This window comes from Asterias amurensis, chromosome 17 (genome assembly GCF_032118995.1).
Source record: "Asterias amurensis chromosome 17, ASM3211899v1".
Lineage (NCBI taxonomy): Eukaryota > Metazoa > Echinodermata > Asteroidea > Forcipulatida > Asteriidae > Asterias > Asterias amurensis.
In genome coordinates this window covers 6,779,639-6,798,520 of record NC_092664.1, presented here as the reverse complement: position 1 = coordinate 6,798,520, position 18,882 = coordinate 6,779,639, and the positions used below count along the sequence as shown (strand labels likewise).

The 18,882-nt window shown below is 39.3% G+C and overlaps 1 protein-coding gene and 1 non-coding gene across 3 annotated transcripts in view; both read right to left on the bottom strand.

Moving 5' to 3' along the window:
• Nucleotides 1–193: 193 nt before the first annotated feature.
• On the bottom strand, nt 194–274 carry Trnas-cga (transfer RNA serine (anticodon CGA)). Its single transcript has one exon. It is a non-coding gene; the product is annotated as a tRNA-Ser (tRNA).
• Nucleotides 275–433: 159 nt separating this feature from the next.
• The window catches only part of LOC139949827 (uncharacterized), a 47,717-nt gene continuing 29,268 nt past the window's right edge, over nt 434–18,882 (bottom strand). For both annotated transcript variants that reach the window (XM_071948367.1, XM_071948368.1), the window contains 13 exons: nt 18,562–18,801; nt 17,751–17,870; nt 16,051–16,181; nt 15,247–15,399; nt 13,976–14,357; nt 12,790–12,965; nt 11,455–11,628; nt 10,586–10,710; nt 9,950–10,049; nt 8,509–8,674; nt 7,659–7,725; nt 4,551–4,821; nt 434–3,811 (listed from right to left, as the gene is read on the bottom strand). In XM_071948367.1, coding sequence (XP_071804468.1) covers nt 3,602–3,811; nt 4,551–4,821; nt 7,659–7,725; nt 8,509–8,674; nt 9,950–10,049; nt 10,586–10,710; nt 11,455–11,628; nt 12,790–12,965; nt 13,976–14,357; nt 15,247–15,399; nt 16,051–16,181; nt 17,751–17,870; nt 18,562–18,801 — 2,315 coding nt within the window. In that variant the 3' untranslated portion in view covers nt 434–3,601. The remainder of the gene's footprint in view (nt 3,812–4,550; nt 4,822–7,658; nt 7,726–8,508; nt 8,675–9,949; nt 10,050–10,585; nt 10,711–11,454; nt 11,629–12,789; nt 12,966–13,975; nt 14,358–15,246; nt 15,400–16,050; nt 16,182–17,750; nt 17,871–18,561; nt 18,802–18,882) is intronic.

Here is an 18,882-nt window from a genome sequence, read left to right as displayed (position 1 = left end):
GCTTAACGTGGACACCCGATCGTCATAGACGAAGGTCACACAGGGCTCCCGAACTCAAGCGATCCAACCAACCCCGGCTTCCAAGGTAACTGGATTACAGGCGCACGCCACAACACCCAGCCGAAAGTTACTGGACATCTTTACCTTTTAAGCTTTTTAAAAATTATCTTATGGATAAAACCAAAAAGACAACCGTCGTGGACAGGATTCGAACCTGCGCGGGTAACCCCATTGGATTTCGAGTCCAACGCCTTAACCACTCGGCCACCACGACACATGATCTTAAACATCAATTGACTTTTCGAAAGATAAACATCCATACTTTAATTGTGCCCAAAGCTCTAGAGCAGGGTCCTTTAACCAGATTATTTTCCCTGTTCATCCGGTATACTTTTAGACAATAATCTTCATACTTTCTCAACTCCATGGGGAAGCATACAATCCAAATTAGCTTAAATTAGCGCTTAGGGTTTCATCTAACAAAATACTGTCTCAACGCTCTTAGTTTCACATTAGTGTACACCTGAGTTAAGAGAAGCAATTATGGTTAAGTGCATTGCTCATCAGGGCCTTGCTTGCGCGAACACACGGGACATAGCTGTTTTTGCTGCCGTTGTCCCAACAAGCAGACACTGTAGTTAGAACTTCTACTGCCTATAACTTAGCGCCGTTGACAAAACCCATTATAGACACTTTCTTTATTAGGGTGCAGCTAATTCCCATTTATTCTTTATTCAGAAAAACATGTAAAATACAGATAAATGTCTTAGACAAATCTTGATTAACATGGACCTTTAATAATCCTTTTGGGTACAAGATTCAAGCCTTTGACAATGTTTCTCCTTATTCCCATTCGATGTTGAATCAGGTTGCCTCGCTACAGCCTTTGACTGAATATCACTAAGTACACGTAAAAACAAACGCATTTCTTGGTTACAAACAAACCTGGGTATAAGTTGTCCCAACACCCACTCGAATTCACAATGTGATACCTTTAGTAATAACTCAAAAACAATTAATAGCCTTAACAACTTACTTGGTAAAAAGCACTTCAGCTATTGATAATGTATAACATTTTCAGGAAAAAAAACCCAAAGAAATGTAGTTTTAGAGGGAGGGACTTCAACAAATTCAATCTGTGAAATATTTCCGCATGAAAGGTGGACATAGCCCCTTCAGAATTTTGTCAGTACACTCTATCTAAATCATGCATTTTAGTTTTAGTGTGTATGTATTTATATAGGATTAAAGGCAGTGGACACTATTGGTAATTACTCAAAGTAATTATTAGCATAAAACCTTTCTTGGTGACGAGTAATGGGGAGAGGTTGATGGTATAAAATATTGTGAGAAACGGCTCCCTATGAAGTGCCATAGTTTTCGAGAAAGAAGTAATTTTCCATGAATTTGATTTCAAGACCTCAGATTTAGAAACTGAGGTCTCGAAATCAACCATCTAAACGCACACAAACTCGTGTGACATGGGTGTTTTTTTTCTCATTATTATCTTGCAAGTTCGATGACCGATTGAGCTCAAATTTTCACAGGATGCATATGTTGAGATACACCAACTGTGAAGGCTAGTCTTTGACAATTACCAAAGGTGTCCATTGCCTTTAAAACAACCGAACGGCTAAAAAAAAACAGGTATACTTTTGCCTTTAAGAAAGAACACTGTAGCTACTGCCTATACTCGAGTACTGGCATTTAAAAATATTATATGGTATAAAAATATAATTATTTAAAAAGCGCATGAATATTTAACACAAACTCTTGTTACACCTAAAATATCAAAAAACCTGTTGCAAAAACCCTACACGAAAACACAAACACGTGGTTTCTTTTGAAAGACAAGATGCATGCTAAGCTTGCAAATAGTTGGACACAAGCAAGAGATAACAAAGTGTTGAAATTCTACATACAAAACCTCAAAACCTTTAACTCAAGGTACGTATTACGGCTTGCATTTTACTGTGCACTGCAGACCCAAAGTCACTAGTTTTAGTGTTGGGCCAGTGAAGTTTTTTTTAACCAAATTGAATGAATTATAAAATCGCTCTGTATAATATCTTCCACACAAATGGCAAAATATTGTGACTTTGAGTGGGATAAAATAACTTTCAATTCTATTGAGTAATGAAGTGTAGATGTCTTGTTGGTACTGTCTAGTCCTTGGTCTCTTTTTTTACCATTTTCGTTTGTCTTCTGTCCGTGGTTTTCTTGTGTGTTTAATTATGTTGGTTGCTTTTTCTGTGATTTTTTATATTTGTTTTATTTTTTTGCATAAGGAAATAAAAAATATAAATAAAAAAAATGTGTAAGGAGAAGTGAGATGTATCCTTTTTTTCTCGTTTTGAATCGGTCTTGTAAAAACAAGTCTGGTAAACCAAATATTTTTTCCAGCAGTTTTGTGGATTTCAAAACCGAATTCGAGCCCAGTAAAAACAAAGGGCTTTGTTTATGTCATCACTCAAACGATTGTTTTAAATACAAAACTCAAAACTTTGTTATTGTTTGAAAACATTTTAAATGAAATGTGGCAAAAAAAAAAACACTTGTTGCCGTTTTTGTTCTTAAGATCGTTTTTAAGTACAAACCAACAAAAATCTTTGAATTACATTTAATATAACAAGAGTTTATAGAATGGTTTTCTGTTTGATTGAAGTATGGTTTTCAGCATAAAAGAATTACACGATTAACCAATCTTTTTGTTGGTCTGCATTTTAAGGGAATATTTCAAACTGGACTTTTACCAACATATCAACTTTAACAGCATATCAAACGGATAAATCAATAAAAAAAGGGATGCTCAAGCTTTTTACTTCTTGAATAGTATATATGCATATATAGTTTTTATTATTTACTCAAAAATTATAAATTCTGTGTATTAAGGCCAATATTTTAAAATGTAAACAAAAAATGCCATTCTTAGCAGAAATTGTAATACATTGTAACAAGTTCAGCCACAATAAACATGGTCTAAAGGTATTATGCAAGATTGGTCATTTGATTTTAGTCTGAGCTGTTTTAGGAAAATGTGTGTTAATGCTGAAAATTGTGCACGGATGCAGCCTCACCTTCTACCCATACCCATGGTATGCCCATCGTGCTCTTGTAATTTTCCGTCACCCCTGAACAAAGATATTGACAAAATAGGGACACCGCCAACATAGGGCTAGATAGCTCAGTTGGTAGAGCGCCGGCACGTTAATCCGGTCATTGGTTCGAATCCCACTCTAGTCAATTCTTTGTTCAACCCCTAAAATCTTTTAATTTTCATGATACAAAACCTTTGCTGGGGAGAGAAAGCCAAAAGTTGTGTCTTCTGAGTATATAATCACTAGATATATTTTTATTTTTACAGATCAGCTGTATTGCCAAGTGATTGCCAAAACCACAAAGCAAAAGCATGCATTCACCAATTACTCTTGGCCAGACACAGACAGGTCAAACTGTGTCGTGTTTTGACTGAAACTAGTTGGAGAGTTGGTTGTAGATGAAGTATTCAGCTCCACACCCTGTGTATACGGCATGATGGTACAGGTCAGCTGTATTGCCGAGTGACTGCCATAACCACAAAGCAAGAGCCTGCCTTTACCAATTACTCTTGGCCAGACACAGACAGGTCAAACTGTGTCGTGTTTTGACTGTAAGTGGATGGAGTATTCAGCTCCACACCCTGCGTATCACCACCACCACCGATTACAGGCAGACGGTAGATTCTGCCGCAGCAGATACGTCGCCAGAAGGGTTCCATGGCAGTGCGTACCTCCTTTCTTCTGACGCAGAACATGATGCAAATTACAACACCCTAGGCAAAGGAAGCGGGGAGAGAAGACCATTGGTACTGAGTATCTGTCACAGGTATTTCTAAATCCATCTGTTCAAGCTGATTATATCCGTTTTGCTCTTTTGCTACATTTATACAACAGATTGCTTACCAGCAATGGGAGACTTTTGGGACGCTTGGTGGCAGCAGACTTACCAGGTAAAATCCATTGTTCTTGGTAATGTGTGCGTGCTCAGAGCTACGTAAACAATGGAAATTTACCTGGTAAGTCTGCTGCCACCTAGCGTTCAAAAGTCTCCCATTCTCCAGTTTTTTATCCTCGTTACCAATGAAATGATCTGACAAGTACTTAAGGATGAGTGAGTAAAATGACACAAACAATTATTCTAGACTCTTACATGTGCGCTGACATAATCATCAATAACGAATTGTAGTGTTGAATCAGAGTATAACAATAACCTGCTTTTAGAATACAGTGCCCCTGACAGTTAAATGGCCAAAATCAGTTCAGTGTATAGCACTCACCTTGAAATGGTCATCTAGCCTTGTGTAGTAAGGTAATATCTCATAACAAAAACACCAACAAACCTAAGTAGTCTTTCTAATTCCAAAGGTTTCTCTGTGACAGTTAAATAAATAGCAAGTTCTCAAAAAAAATCTACACAGCAAAGATAGACACATGATGTAACTGCTAACTTAATACATTACTGTGGAAGTAATGAAAACAAATTGAAAAAAGGACATGTCTGGATTTTTTTACCTGCAATGAGTTGGTCAGGCAGAAGATGAGCTGGAAGGCAAACGTAGCGTCCCCGATGGCTAGGAATCCAAAGACCCAAGTCAAGCCCATCAGAGTCGAGATACAGATGGCATTCTGGAGACGTTTGGAGATCTGCTGAGAGCGTGATTCTTCCTCTACCTTAAGGAGGCTCCGCATGACCAAGATGAAGGTGATGATGTTGTGGAGGAGAATCAGGCCAATTGGAGCAAGGAGGGTAAGGTACATTGGCACATCAGGGAGGATGAAACAACTGATGATGAAAGTAAGCACAAACCAAGAAGAGATGTTTGAGAAAAACGTTTGTTTTTTTAAATTAACTGAGCAAAAGTACCAATTTTGTCATACATAACTCTACTTTTTATATCATCTGCTAAACAGCACTATTGCATATCACAAAAGCATTACAACTGGAGTTTGTCAAAAAAGAAGAACGTTCCAGAAGAGCAAGACATTACTGTATTTTCTTAGTTTTCAGATATCAAGTACTTAACCACAAGGGTACTTTGCACTATTAACTTATACTACTGCTATAGTTTGTTGTATGGTGTTGATAATTTGTTCTACACTTTTGTATACGCTTATTTGCTACCGTTTTTGTTATTTTCTGGATTATGGATAGCTCAGGTGGGCGCTCGGCCAACCAGACAGGCCCGCACTGCCCATCGTATTGCAAGAGCCGATGCCCAAAGAGCCGTTCGCGCCTGTGCTCGTCAGTACTGGGATTCCATCTGCCTGGATATTCAAACTGCGAGGGACCGCGGTGACACCAGAGGGATGTACGCAGGAATTAAGAGGGCTACAGGACCAACTACTCAGTCCAGTGGAGTACTCAAACAGAAGGATGGTACCGTAATCAAAGACAAATCCAACAAACTGAATCGCTGGATTGAGCACTACAGTGAGCTCTTCACAGGGCAGAGTCGGGTCTCATCCGATACAATCGCCTCTCTCCCTAATGCACCACCAAAGATTGACCTGGATATCAAAACTGATCTAGAAGAGGTGACACCTGCCATCAAACGGATGCCACTTGGTAAAGCTGCTGGTACAGATGCCATTTCTGCAGAACTTCTGAAAGCTGGCATTGAACACTTAGCTGAGAAACTACACCACCTTGTTTACCTTTGCTGGTCTGTCAAAAGTGTACCTCAGGAGTTCAAGAATGCACAAATAACAACATTGTACAAGCAAAAAGGAGATCAAGGAGACTGTAATAATTACAGAGGTATCTCTCTACTGAGTGTCCCTGGGAAACTGCTAGCTCGGCTGATTCTTGTCAGGTTCTTGCAGAGGAGATCTACCCAGAAGCTCAATGCGGCTTCAGAGCAGGTCGATCAACAACAGACATGATATTCTCCGTGAGGCAACTGCAGGAAAAAGCTCGTGAACAGCAACAGCCACTGCACTTACCTTTTGTGGATCTAACAAAGGCATTTGATCTTGTCGATCGCCAATCTATTTGTTGTCCTTCAGAAGGCAGGCTGCCCACCAACTCTACTGTCTTTGATAAGATCTTTTCATGAGGGAATGCAGGGTTGTGTCCAGTATGATGGCGACCTATCTGACACATTTCCGATCAACAGATGAGTCAAGCAGGGGTGCGTATTGGCTCTGATGCTGTTTGGTGTATACTTCTCCTTCATGTTTCAGAGGGCCTTCCACAATCTACCTGCCTCTACTGGAGTATCACTTCTTACAAGGGATGACGGTAATTGCTTCAGTGTATCTCGCTTCAAAGCAAAAACCAGAGTGCAACAGTTCGTCACTAGAGAACTACTTTATGCTGATGATGCAGAACTATGTGCAAACAGTACCAGACAACTTCAGGAGCTGCTTGATGGGTTCTCAAGGTCCTGTGCAGACTTTGGATTAACCATCAGCCTGAAGAAGACTGTGACCCTGCCCTCTGAGCTACCTGACAACCACCAGTTCACTGTCAATGACACTACACTGGACCGAGTTAACAGGTTCGCATACCTCGGCTCTGCAATCACCTCCAACTCTACTCTTGACCCGGAAATCTCTGTTCGGCTTGGAAGGGCTGCTTCTACATTTGGATGCCTTTCTAAGCGTGTATGGAATAACCCACAACTTTCCATCTGCACCAAAGTCCGCATCTATGATGCCTGTGTGCTTAGTGTACTGCTTTACGGTGCTGAAACCTGGCTGACGTACAGAAGACAAGAAAGTAGACTAAGTGCATTCCACACAAGATGTCTCCGTTCCCTTCTGGGAGTCATCAGGAAGGACAAACTACCAAATGAGGAACTGTTTAGGATTACCAAGTCTCAGCCATTGTCATCAAGGCTAAAGTTCATCTGTCTCCGCTGGGCTGGTCATGTGACCCGTATGGAATCGCATCGAATCCCCTGCTCCATACTTTATGGAGTACTCGAAAATGGAGACCGACCCATCGAACGTCCAAAACTACGCATCAAAGATGTCTTGAATAGAGATTTGGTATACTTCAACATCCCCACCAGGTCATGGCCTCAGTTGGCGAGCTACCGCTCCAACTAGAGGTCTATGCTGTATGATGGGATGAGACATGATCACCAACAAACTGACAACAAGATGAGGAGAGGAAGATGTCACTGATGGATGCATCTAAACTTGACATTGTCGTCCGCGACAGACGTCTGCCACTCTACAGGTGGGCGTGAGCACTTTAATTCAGAGGTCATTGGTTCAAGCCCTACTTCAGTACTTTTTTTCTTTGCTCAACCCCAAACTAGTTTTCTAAATTACGAGTGGAAAACCCCTAACTAAAACTATCACTTCAGTTTCAAAAGAACATTGAATTCTTCAATGTTAAGTGAGGTGCCAAGCACATCTCTGGCAGCACATTTGTGACTACTAAAGCAATTGTAAAATGAGAATGAGAAAACAAACTATGTTAGTACTTGGAGAGGAGAGCTACTTTATGAGCTCATTTAAATAAACCCACAGATGATTAAGATTTAATTGACTGGCTTAAACCATTCCAAAGATGCTGCCCAAAGAAATGAAGTAAACTTGGTAGTTACTCCAAAATGTAATGACCATAAGAGCTTGATTTGTAACAACAAACAATGTAGGGCGACTCACTAGTGTTCACTGCCATAATTTCTTGAAGCCCATGCTAACGATATTGCCACAAGTATCGCAGGAGTCCCTGAGGAGAAATTAAAGCAACAATTGAAAACTTCTTTCTCAACCAAGGTTCCTTGTGGCAAACCCCTATTGGACCCACATGGGAAACATATGGGCTATCTGGGCCGGGTCCAACCCAACTGGTACCCGAAAGGTGGCCCTTATGGGTGTGGGTCATGGGGAATATTCCCATATGAGGCCATATGGCCAAAACATGCAGTGGTGAAAATTTCGAGAACATATGGACAATCCCATGTGGATATCATATTATGGGAAAAATGTGGGCAATCCCATATGGGCAGAGTATACAGTGGCCAATATGAATATCATATGGGAAAACATGGGCAATACTATATGGGAAGAGAATGCAGTGTCCCAATATGGGGAAAATGTGGGCAATCCCATATGGGCAGAGTATACAGTGGCCAATATGAATATCATATGGGAAAACATGGGCAGTACTATATGGACAGAATGCATTGTCCCAATATGGGGAAAATGTGGGCAATCCCATATGGGCAGAGTATACAGTGGCCAATATGAATATCATATGGGAAAACATGGGCAATACTATATGGGAAGAGAATGCAGTGTCCCAATATGGGGAAAATGTGGGCAATCCCATATAGGCAGAGTATACAGTGGCCAATATGAATATCATATAGGAAAACATGGGCAGTACTATATGGACAGAGAATGCAGTGTCCCAATATGGGGAAAATGTGGGGAATCGCAGGTAGAATATGCAGTGGCCCATACAAGGTGAAGTTACTTCACTGAATTTTCAAGAAAACAGAATACTTACCCCAAGCAATGAGACAAGCTTTGAGCATATACTTTAGGATGGCTCCAGGGAAGACTTTGACAGTGCTGACATACATGTGCCTGGCCTCCACAGCCATCCACATCATTGTGGTCAGGACCAAGTAGTGAAGCAATGCTGCTACAAAAGCACAAGCACCTACCGAACCCTGTCAACAAAATTAGGCAAGAAAGAGTAAGGATCAAATAGTTTTTAGCTCAACACAGGCTTTGAACTACACAGTAGCCTCTGCCTCTTGTTCCCCTGGTCTTGATCTTTCCCTTGGAGCCCTTTCAAATAATAATAATAATAATAATGACGATGAGGATGAGGATGAGGATGAGGATGAGGATGAGGATGAGGATGAGGATGAGGATGAGGATGAGGATGAGGATGAGGATGAGGATGAGGATGAGGATGAGGATGAGGATGAGGATGAGGATGAGGATGAGGATGAGGATGAGGATGAGGATGAGGATGAGGATGAGGATGAGGATGAGGATGAGGATGATGATGATGATGATGATGATGATGATGATGATGATGATGATGATGATGATGATGATGATGATGATGATGATGATGATGATGATGATGATGATGATGATGATGATGATGATGATGATGATGATGATGATGATGATAACAATATTTATACAGCGCCTTTTCCAAAGGATACAAAGCGCTAGGGAGATTGCAACCAAAAACCAAAATAAGAATAATGATAAAAAGCCAAAATACGTAAAGCTTCAGAATGAAAAAACATTAGATGATTAAACGATTAAACGATTAAACAGATGTGTTTTTAAGAGTCCTTTAAATGTTTCCCATAGGCTTCAAGATCTTCCAATGGAGGTACCCCTTTCAAAATGATACCGCCATTGCCATCCAAAAATGAAATGTCAGACCTGTATAGAATGCCAGCAAAACGATCTGAGACAACTTCATCAATAGCACTTTACTATACTAAAAATACAACCTTTGACCCATTAACCCAGACATACGTGTCAAATGTTACTGACTTACATGAAACTTTGTGTCCAAGTTTAAAGTTTACTCACAGTACTGACTATTACTAGTGCACTTTTGAGTGCCAACGATGCAGTCATCCAGAGTGAGTGGTTGGGAATTTTTTTTTAGCATAAATGACATTATTAGTAAAGAGTGCTATTTAAAAGGGAGACTGTCACATCTGGGCTAGACAACTCAGGTGGTAGAGTGTAGGCACAATAAACCGGAGGTCGTTGGTTCAAATTCCGCTCTAGTTTTTCTTTGTTCAGTCCCTAGCTTTATAAACTAAAATGGACAAAAGCAAACATACTGCAACCCAACATAAAACAAATCAATTGGGGTTTGTTAACTTTAAAAATAAATTGTGTATTTAAAAAAAAAAATTGTGGCTTGTTTAAAATTTGCTATTGTGTACTATCCGTGGTGTACTTACCCTAGCACTGTCAATTCCAACAAGGAATACAATGTACAACAGCAACAAGGACGCACAGAAGTTGATGAAAATCAGACGGGATTTGCCAGACCGCAATTCCCTAAATTAAAAACGTTCTAATAATTACTTTTTATATTATAAAAATTACACTGAAAAGAAATCTGGATTGAAGGAAAAGAAATACGATTAACACTTGACTATTCGAGACACTTAAAGGGGAGGTATACAATTGGTAATCAGTCACAGCAGGGTTTGATGGTATAAAGCATTTTGAGAACTATCTCACTTCGAAGTAAAAGGTAACTGTTTTAACGCCCTCCTAATTAATCCTTCAATGGATAATTCCTTCTGCCTTTGTGTCTGTATTTTGCCAATGAGCTAGATAAATCATTTGGTGGAGCTCCGGAACGTTCATATGGGGGTAGTAGGTTTAAGTCCTGTTCAACCGCAAAATACATTCACCCAGATTTTTTCTCTTTTGTTTAATTCTTGAACAAGGATAACGATACTTCAAAGCTTAGTTCTTGCAACCATGATCTGATCACTAAAATAAAACCCAATATCTCTAGTATTGCACCTTCAAATTAAGAACTATTAATCAAGTAAACAAATATATAATAATGAAAGACATCTTACTTTATTGAGAGGTATATGATCAAAGTTACACCCAGAGCAATGATGGACAAGATAACACCAATCTGGCTGATGACATCAAGCGCTTGCACAAATTTAATGTCTGTGATTTTTTGTCCCTTCACATCCTGAAAATTAAATTTAAATAAATAAAACATACATACTAAAACAACTATGTAACCGACATTGCTTTGTATGTCTGGTTTATTTTTGCCGGATTGAACAAAGAAAAGTTTACCAGAGAAGCAAGAAGGGCTGTGGTGTTATATTTTAGACCAGAAGGCAAACTGACTGAGGTGATCCCTCCCCAGTTGAATCAAAAATTAATTGGGTTTGATCCTTGGCTATACAGATTGACAGCCTAGACCAGACCTGGCCAGCGAATCTTCCCCAGATGAATCAAAAATTAATTGGGTTTGATCCTTGGCTATACAGATTGAACCCCTAGACCAGACCTGGCCAGCGAATCTTCCCCAGTTGAATCAAAAATTAATTGGGTTTGATCCTTGGCTATACAGATTGACAGCCTAGACCAGACCTGGCCAGCGAATCTTCCCCAGTTGAATCAAATATTAATTGTGTTTGATCCTTGGCTATACAGAATGACAGTTTAGACCAGACCTGGCAAGCGAAAGAGAGGGCAGCAAAAGAGAAGGTGTAGAGATGACATCAGCACAACAGTGGTTGGAGAGAGAGAGGCGATTGGAAGTTATATTTAGAGGGCTTTGTCCAACAGCTGGACGACCTGAAATCCTTGATGGTGATCATATCTTGAAATTTGTCCTCATACACGTGCCCAATAAGAAGGAGAAACATACAAGAGCACACTATTTATGTTTGTTTAAAAGGAGAGTACTTTCAGAATTGCGTACCACAAGAATTGCGAAGTTGGTGGCATGGTCGCAGTTACAGGATACTGTATTGTCCGTTTGTCTTGCAAGAATACACCCAGCTGTTGACCAATCACCAACTCCATCTGCCTTGGTGAAGTCCCAGAACACGCATTTAAAACTCGTATTAGCATGACTTGTTGCATTGTTCGGCACCTGGAAGTAGATGAAAAAAAGTAGAATGAAAAAAAAAAAAAGACCAGTTTTTCAAAATATTCTTAACCCATAATGTGATTTTCTGTAGAATAAACAAAGGCTGTTAGTGCCTTACTACGGGAAAACCCACAGATGAACAAGAAGTAAGTGCTCTTCTTTATACTCTTTACACCGAACCCAGGGCCCGATTGCTAAACCACCAGATTGCTAAACCACCCCCCCCCCTATTGTACTGCAGCAGTAAGTCCTACATGCTTGAGCAGGAATAGTATTTATTAGGCCTGGGCGAATTATTCAAATATCCGGTTCATAGCGAATAGGTTTTCCTATCCGTAACCGCGAATGCCTTTTTTTTCTTAACCGGATATCCGCAATGGGCGCGAATACCTATTTATAAACCGGATAGTTCTGTAATTACAACCAAGTAACGGGATATTCTTTATTATCCGAATATCCGTGGACGTCGGGCGACAACTGATAGGAGTGTTTTGTCTGAATCCTTATAAAACTTCTATTAAGACAGCATAAAACAGCATAAATTAAGTATTTAACTATGCTCACCTCCATGAATGACATTTCTGACGTAATTTGTTCAAAGATTACGAAAGTTTTCCTTCACGTAGAGTCAATCACGATGAAAAGAAAAAGCAAATTGCCATCTTTAAATTAGATCCGGTTATTTTTATGAATGAACCGAGTGACACTGTCTAAAACTAATATCAATCCGCCCATAAGATCTCATTCACAAACGAACAGCGCCCTCTAGCGGCAAAACTAATATTTTAATTTTTTTTTTTTTTTTTTAATAGAGCCCTCTAGCGGAAAAAAATTATTCAAATATCCGGTTAATTTCGGATAGTTGGCCAGTGGTATCAGAATACCAAAATTTCACTATTCACCCAGCACTAGTATTTATGCACTTTGACAAACATGGGTTAACAAATACAATTCAAACTTGTATCGTGAAAACATAGGATTCAAACTGCCTCTAGCCAACGGACTAGCTAGGTGGTCTAAGCAACAAGACAATCTGCTCCAAAATGGTAAAGGTCGGGGGTTCAAGTATATTGAAAGTAATGACCGACGTGTGTTACATCTGTATGTAGGTACTAAATAAACAGTAAAACATAATCGTGTCAGGAATACATAAATAAGTTGTACCTGCAGCTCAATCACCAGCGGTTCAGTAAGATTCACTAAGTCAAGTCCTTCTATTGTCAGAGAGACAACAGGTCCAGCTACTTCGATACTAGAGTTACCTCGGATCAAGGAGGATTGGAACAAGTCATGACCAGCGTACACGATGAAACTGGCTTGCAGTTGGCTAGAGTTATCACCTGTTGTACCAGAGAAGAAAAAGAATTTAGGCGAGAAGTTCTCCAAGACAGGAGCTATGTCCTCAAGACCAAAGCAGGTCCATTAGCCTTTTTGAGATGGAGGACACTATATGAGTGCACTGTTTGGTTTGGGTAAACACAGACAAATTTACCCAAACCTAATAGTGCTGTAGTATTGTGGCCAGCATTCTTCAAAATGGCTTATGGCCTTACATAGAATGATTAACTCTAACCGAAGTTTCTGCAAGCGCACACCGTCCTGCGGAGTCAAATCGTTGAAGAATACACACAAGCATGCAGAACTGTTTGAGAGTTCATAATTTCCATGCCTGCTTTAAGCATGACGACCAGTGTTGTAGCCACGGTGGGCAGTGCTGGGCGTGCCTGCCCAGGACTCACAATTTTTGCCCAGGTGAGCAAAGTACAATGTGCCGCCCAGCACAGATTTCAAAATATTGTCCTCTTTGCATTGATCTGAGACACAGCTAATGATAACGAGTATCAAATGTCACAAAGAAAGAACACAGTCAAAAGGCCATTCAACTTATTGCATGGCCCCATAACACGAACACTTTGGGAACCTGGCCCCACTTCAGCAATAATGGCCCACAATTAAACATGAGTAATTTTGTTGATCCCCTTGCCCTCGGTAGACTTCCAACAAAATTTGATTTATTGTCCACCACTAAAATTGGTCTAGCTACAACCCTGTCCTGATGACGACACAGCATGGCCTCAACTGCAAAATGCTAATCCAAACATCAAAGAACCTAAAGAATAATTATGTCCAAGCCGGGGGTGAGATTCTGAAAACATGAACAAGACTGCATTTTTTTTTGCCTTTTTCGATGATCATGTCCCCTTATTTTCTTCTGGAGATTGCATATTCAAGTCGTGCTTAAGTCAACTTTTCTATGTTCAAATCAAAATTATTTAAAACTTACCCAGTCAGTGTTCCTTGGGGTTTAACACAAATCACACTCAAATAGATTTAAAATGAATAAACGTACCAGTTACAGATTGTAATATTTCTCCAATATTTGGAGGCAGCTTGACGGATGCGACGACCTCAATATCCTCAGGTATATCACTGGTGCTGTTAAATGTCTTCACTTCTGTTCCTTCAAGAGAGCCGCTAGCGCTCTCCTCCGACCCAACTGACACAAAGCTGTATCCACCATTGGCCTCCATAAGGTCTAGACTAACTCCTTCAACATGGAGGCTCGGTTGCTGTATGCTAACCATGCCCTCCTGCTGGAGAGTAGAACTGATCTGAGCCTCAACTGACTGGACGATCCCTGATGAGCTGACTCCGTTGTTGTTAGTGAGATCATCGTTGGTGTTCTGATTCATAAGGATGTTATTGACTGTTTCAACTACAGCGTCTGTGACCTGTCGGGTAATAAGAGCAATAACACTATTAAAGACAATAGACACTAATGGTAATTGTCATAGACCAGTCTTCTCACTTGGTGTATCTGAACATATACATGAAAAAAAAAAACTGTGAAAATTTGAGCTCAATCGGTCGTCCAAGTTGACAGATAATAATGGAAGAAGAAACACACTGGTCATACGAAGTCGTGCTTTCAGATGCTTGATTTCGGGACCTCAAATTCTAAATCTGAGGTCTCGAAATCAAATTCGCAGAAAATTACTTCTTTCTCGAAAACTACGTCACTTCAGAGGGAGCTGTTTCTCACAATGTTTTATTCTATCAACCTCTCCCTATTACTCGTTACCAAGTGAGGTTTTATGCAAATAATTATTTTGAGTAATTACCACTAGTATCCACTGCCTTTAACAAACACTATTTCAAGTCCCAATACCTTTATGTTTTATAAAAAAAAACAATAATGGCAAAAAATTTCTAAAGAAATCCATAGTTGCCACTAACCAAAATCTAATTAAAAAAATCCCATCTGGATCCGGGTGTAAGTTTCCGCCGGCAATGTGCCGGAATCCCACCGACATGACTGAGATTTTGGTTGTGAATGATCCAACCTGGAATCCTGGTTCTCCCGAATTGCCATAGCCGGGGTCCTGGTAAGAACCTGGAATCCAGGTGGAATTTCTCTATACCGGGGTGATTCAAGAGAGATCCAGGTGGAATCGCAGTTATATTTGTTAAAACAGTAGGAAATCTTAAAGCGCAGAAGGGCTCAACTTCATTTTGTACCCTTTCTCATATAGATTTTCGTTTGGATGTTTTATAGACTAATCATTTAAATTGATGAGCATTCAGGTTTATAAAAGTTCTGAATAATTTGCTAAACTCTACCTCAGGGTCACCTGATCCAGCATCCGCAATATTCATTAGGATGTTAGCCACATCTTCAATCTCTACCTCTACGTCACTGGTGGCGCTAGTGTCTTGTGTCTGATTGGCGATGAAAATAGCGACTTCCTCAGCATTACCTTCAGTCACCTCAACCTGTGCATTAAAGAATTAATTATTGGTTGAACAAAGAAAAATTGAGTACAAGAAATATGGGTTCAAAGCTGCCAAGATATGCATCTTGCAATCAGAGATACTTTGTACAACAATCAAGGAGATATTTACAATAACATTCAATATATTGGAGATTTTTTTTCCTGTATCTGGGGTCGATTTCGCAAAGAGTTAAGACTAGTCCTAACTTCCTAACTTAGGACTAGTCCTAGGAGATATTAAAAACGTATGGCTAGTGCTTATTTAGGACAAGTAACTCATCCTAACTAGAGATAAGACTAGGTGTTATGTCTTGCGTTTATCTTGTTTTGTCTGCCCTGCACTCTACCATAGCCAACTTTGTGGTTGGCCATGATAAATGACCTGGGCTTAAGTGTGCTTTCTTTGTTTAATATTGATTTGCTCAAAAAAGATTGATTTACCACCTGAACTCTTTGTGAAGTCGACCCCAGGATGCTTAACAAATGTTCATCAGAACATGGACAATTTAATCCATTGGGTGCCATAGTGATGAAACGTGCACGCATGAAACTCAAGCATTGGTTGAGAGTCAAGCGCAGCGCGTGCACTTCGCCATTTTTTGTCATCTAAGATGGGGGGCATAGATTTGCAGACAAATAAAAAGGCATTAACCTGATCAGCCACATCTCCAACGGTGGGTTGGAAGGCTTCACCGCAGCCAAGAAGCGTGTAGCTTGCATCCCACTCAAAGTAAAGAGGTGGGTCAACTACCAGACAGTCTCGTACGGCTATTGGCTCACCAGCTGAACATGGAAAATATTCAAAATAAACCCTTTGGATTAAAGACACTGGGGTGGATTTCACAAAGGTAGTCCTAACTTAGGACTAGTCCTAGGCAATGCTAAGAGATAGGACCAGTCCTAAGTTAGGATGAGTTACTGGTCCTAACTTAGGACTGGTCCTATCTCTTAGCATTGCCAAGGACTAGTCCTAAGTTAGGACTACCTTTGTGAAATCCACCCCTGGACACTATTGGTAATATTGTCAAAGACCGGTCTTCTCACTTGGTGTGTCTCAACATATGCATAAAATAACAAACTTGTGAAAATTTTAGCTCAATTGGTCGTCAAAGTTGTGAGATATTAATGAAAGAAAAAACACCCTTGTCACATGAGGTTGTGTGCTTTCAGATGCTTGATTTCCAAATCTAATTCTGAGGTCTTGAAATCAAATTCGTGGAAAATTACTTATTTTTCAAAAACTACATGTCTTCAGAGGGAGCCGTTTCTCACAATGTTTTATACTATCAACAGCTCCTCACTATAACACCAAGTGAGGTTTTATGCTAATAATTATTTTGCCTTTAAATCAATGTACGTATCTTGGAGTAACTTTTTAGATTGTTATAAACCTTACATAAACCTATAAGTGAACTTCTTGTAGGTGAAAATTATCAATACAATTTGGATAATTATGTGTTTTGTTGTTGTTGATGTTGTTGCTGTTGTTGCTGCTGCTACTGATGTTGCTGTTGCTATTAATGTCTTCGACTGGTTCAAGGCAGGGTATACTTTTGGTCTTTGTCAAAGACCAGTATCCTCATTTGGTGTATCCCAACACCCCAACACAAGCATACACAAGCAAACTTGTAAAAACTTGGGTTCAATTGGTCAGCTATTGTTGCAAGAAAATAATGGAAGAAAATTACATTTGTTGCATAGAATTTTGTGCTTTAAGATGCACAAAGCCTTTCTAAAATTTGATCAACAGCTCTTCAGTGCTCTGTACCATGTAAGTTGTTATGGTCTTTTATTTTTAGAGGTATGCCCCCCCCCCCCTTAACTGTTGTTTCCCAAAGGTCACACATGGAAATACACTGTTTGGCTTTCAAGGAATAACTCTTTGGTGCATTTACCCTGTTTTATGTTGATGTCAGTATCAATCCATCAACTTGATTAATTGATTGATTGATTGATTGATTGATTGATTGATTGATTGATTGATTGATTGATTGATTGACTGATTGACTGATTGATTGATTGATTGATTGATTGATTGATTGATCGATTGATTGATTGATTGATTGATTGATTGATTGATAGATTGATTGATTGATTGATTGACTTTTTTTATTTTTTTTCAAAGCAAACACTTTATTCATACACAAAATATACAGAACTTACAAAAACATAGAAAACTAAAAAGTTACATCAGTAATAGACATGAAAAACTGTTACAAAAAAACAGGTCAGTAGCTGAGATTTGAAACAACATCCAAAATTAACACTTAAGCAAATACATCAGCATGGCAGGGCATTGATTGATTGATTGATTGATTGATTCATTCATTGATTGATTATTAGATGACTTACCATTGATTGTACTTAGTGTACATCTCTCAAAGGACTGTGCAGTTTGTCCTGCCACGGTGGGTTGCCATTTAATAGTACGGTTAAGAGTTGAATCATGTGTAATGTCAACGTCACACTGACCTGTAAATGGGCAGAAACAATTAAGAGTATAATTGTAGTGTTTACTATTAATTGTACAGAGGCTCCAATGCCGCATCAGTAGGCTAACTCTGTAATTATGAGGTTTACATTAAAGGAATCACGAGTACGAGTGGCCCAAAGACATAAAAAAATAGTATTAATATTATCATTCGGGCAATCTCGGTGGTCTAGTTGGCATGACACTGCTCTAGAATTGCAAAGGTCGTGGGTTCAAATCCCACCCCAGTAATATGGCTTTTTTTTACTACAGTGCTAACACACATCAGTGGTTATGGGTAAAAAAAACAAATGAATATTCTTTATCCCCGATGCAAATTCAATATCTATTAAATATTATTATTGTTATTATTTATTATTTATTTTTTTATTTATTTATTTATTTCCAGGCAAACAGAACATACAAAGAATAGGCAATAAAAATATGACTACACAGAGAACAAGCCTGCGGATAACCAAAAAACGAAAATAATTACTATCTAAAGGCGATCCAGACAATAAAAATAACAAAGGCACAAAAGGGCACAAGGACAAAAACGTCATAAAAATTGCACATCAAATACCATATCAAATATAAATATATAGAAAAACTATAGAAAATACATTCATTTATTTATTATTAGGGGGAGGGGGTCTCATTACACTACAGAAGGAATCAGAAACTTGTACTCACCTCCAACAGATACGAAGAAAGAACACTCCAATACAACATTGTACTTTGCTTCAAAATGCTGTGTGTAGTTCACTTCATGAGTTCCAATAAGGAATACATCTGTGCCAGGCAGGGAAGTTGAGGAGAAATTTGTCGGGCCGTCCCAACCGGTTATAACTGGTTCATTCCAGTCCACACTAGATCTTGTGTCGCCAGGTGAAGCTAGGACACTCAAGTTCATTGAGCAGACGATATCAACCACTAAAATTTGAAAAACATACATTTTTCAAACACAAGTATAACCATACCGTTACACTTTGTTTACAAAAATTCTTCTTAACA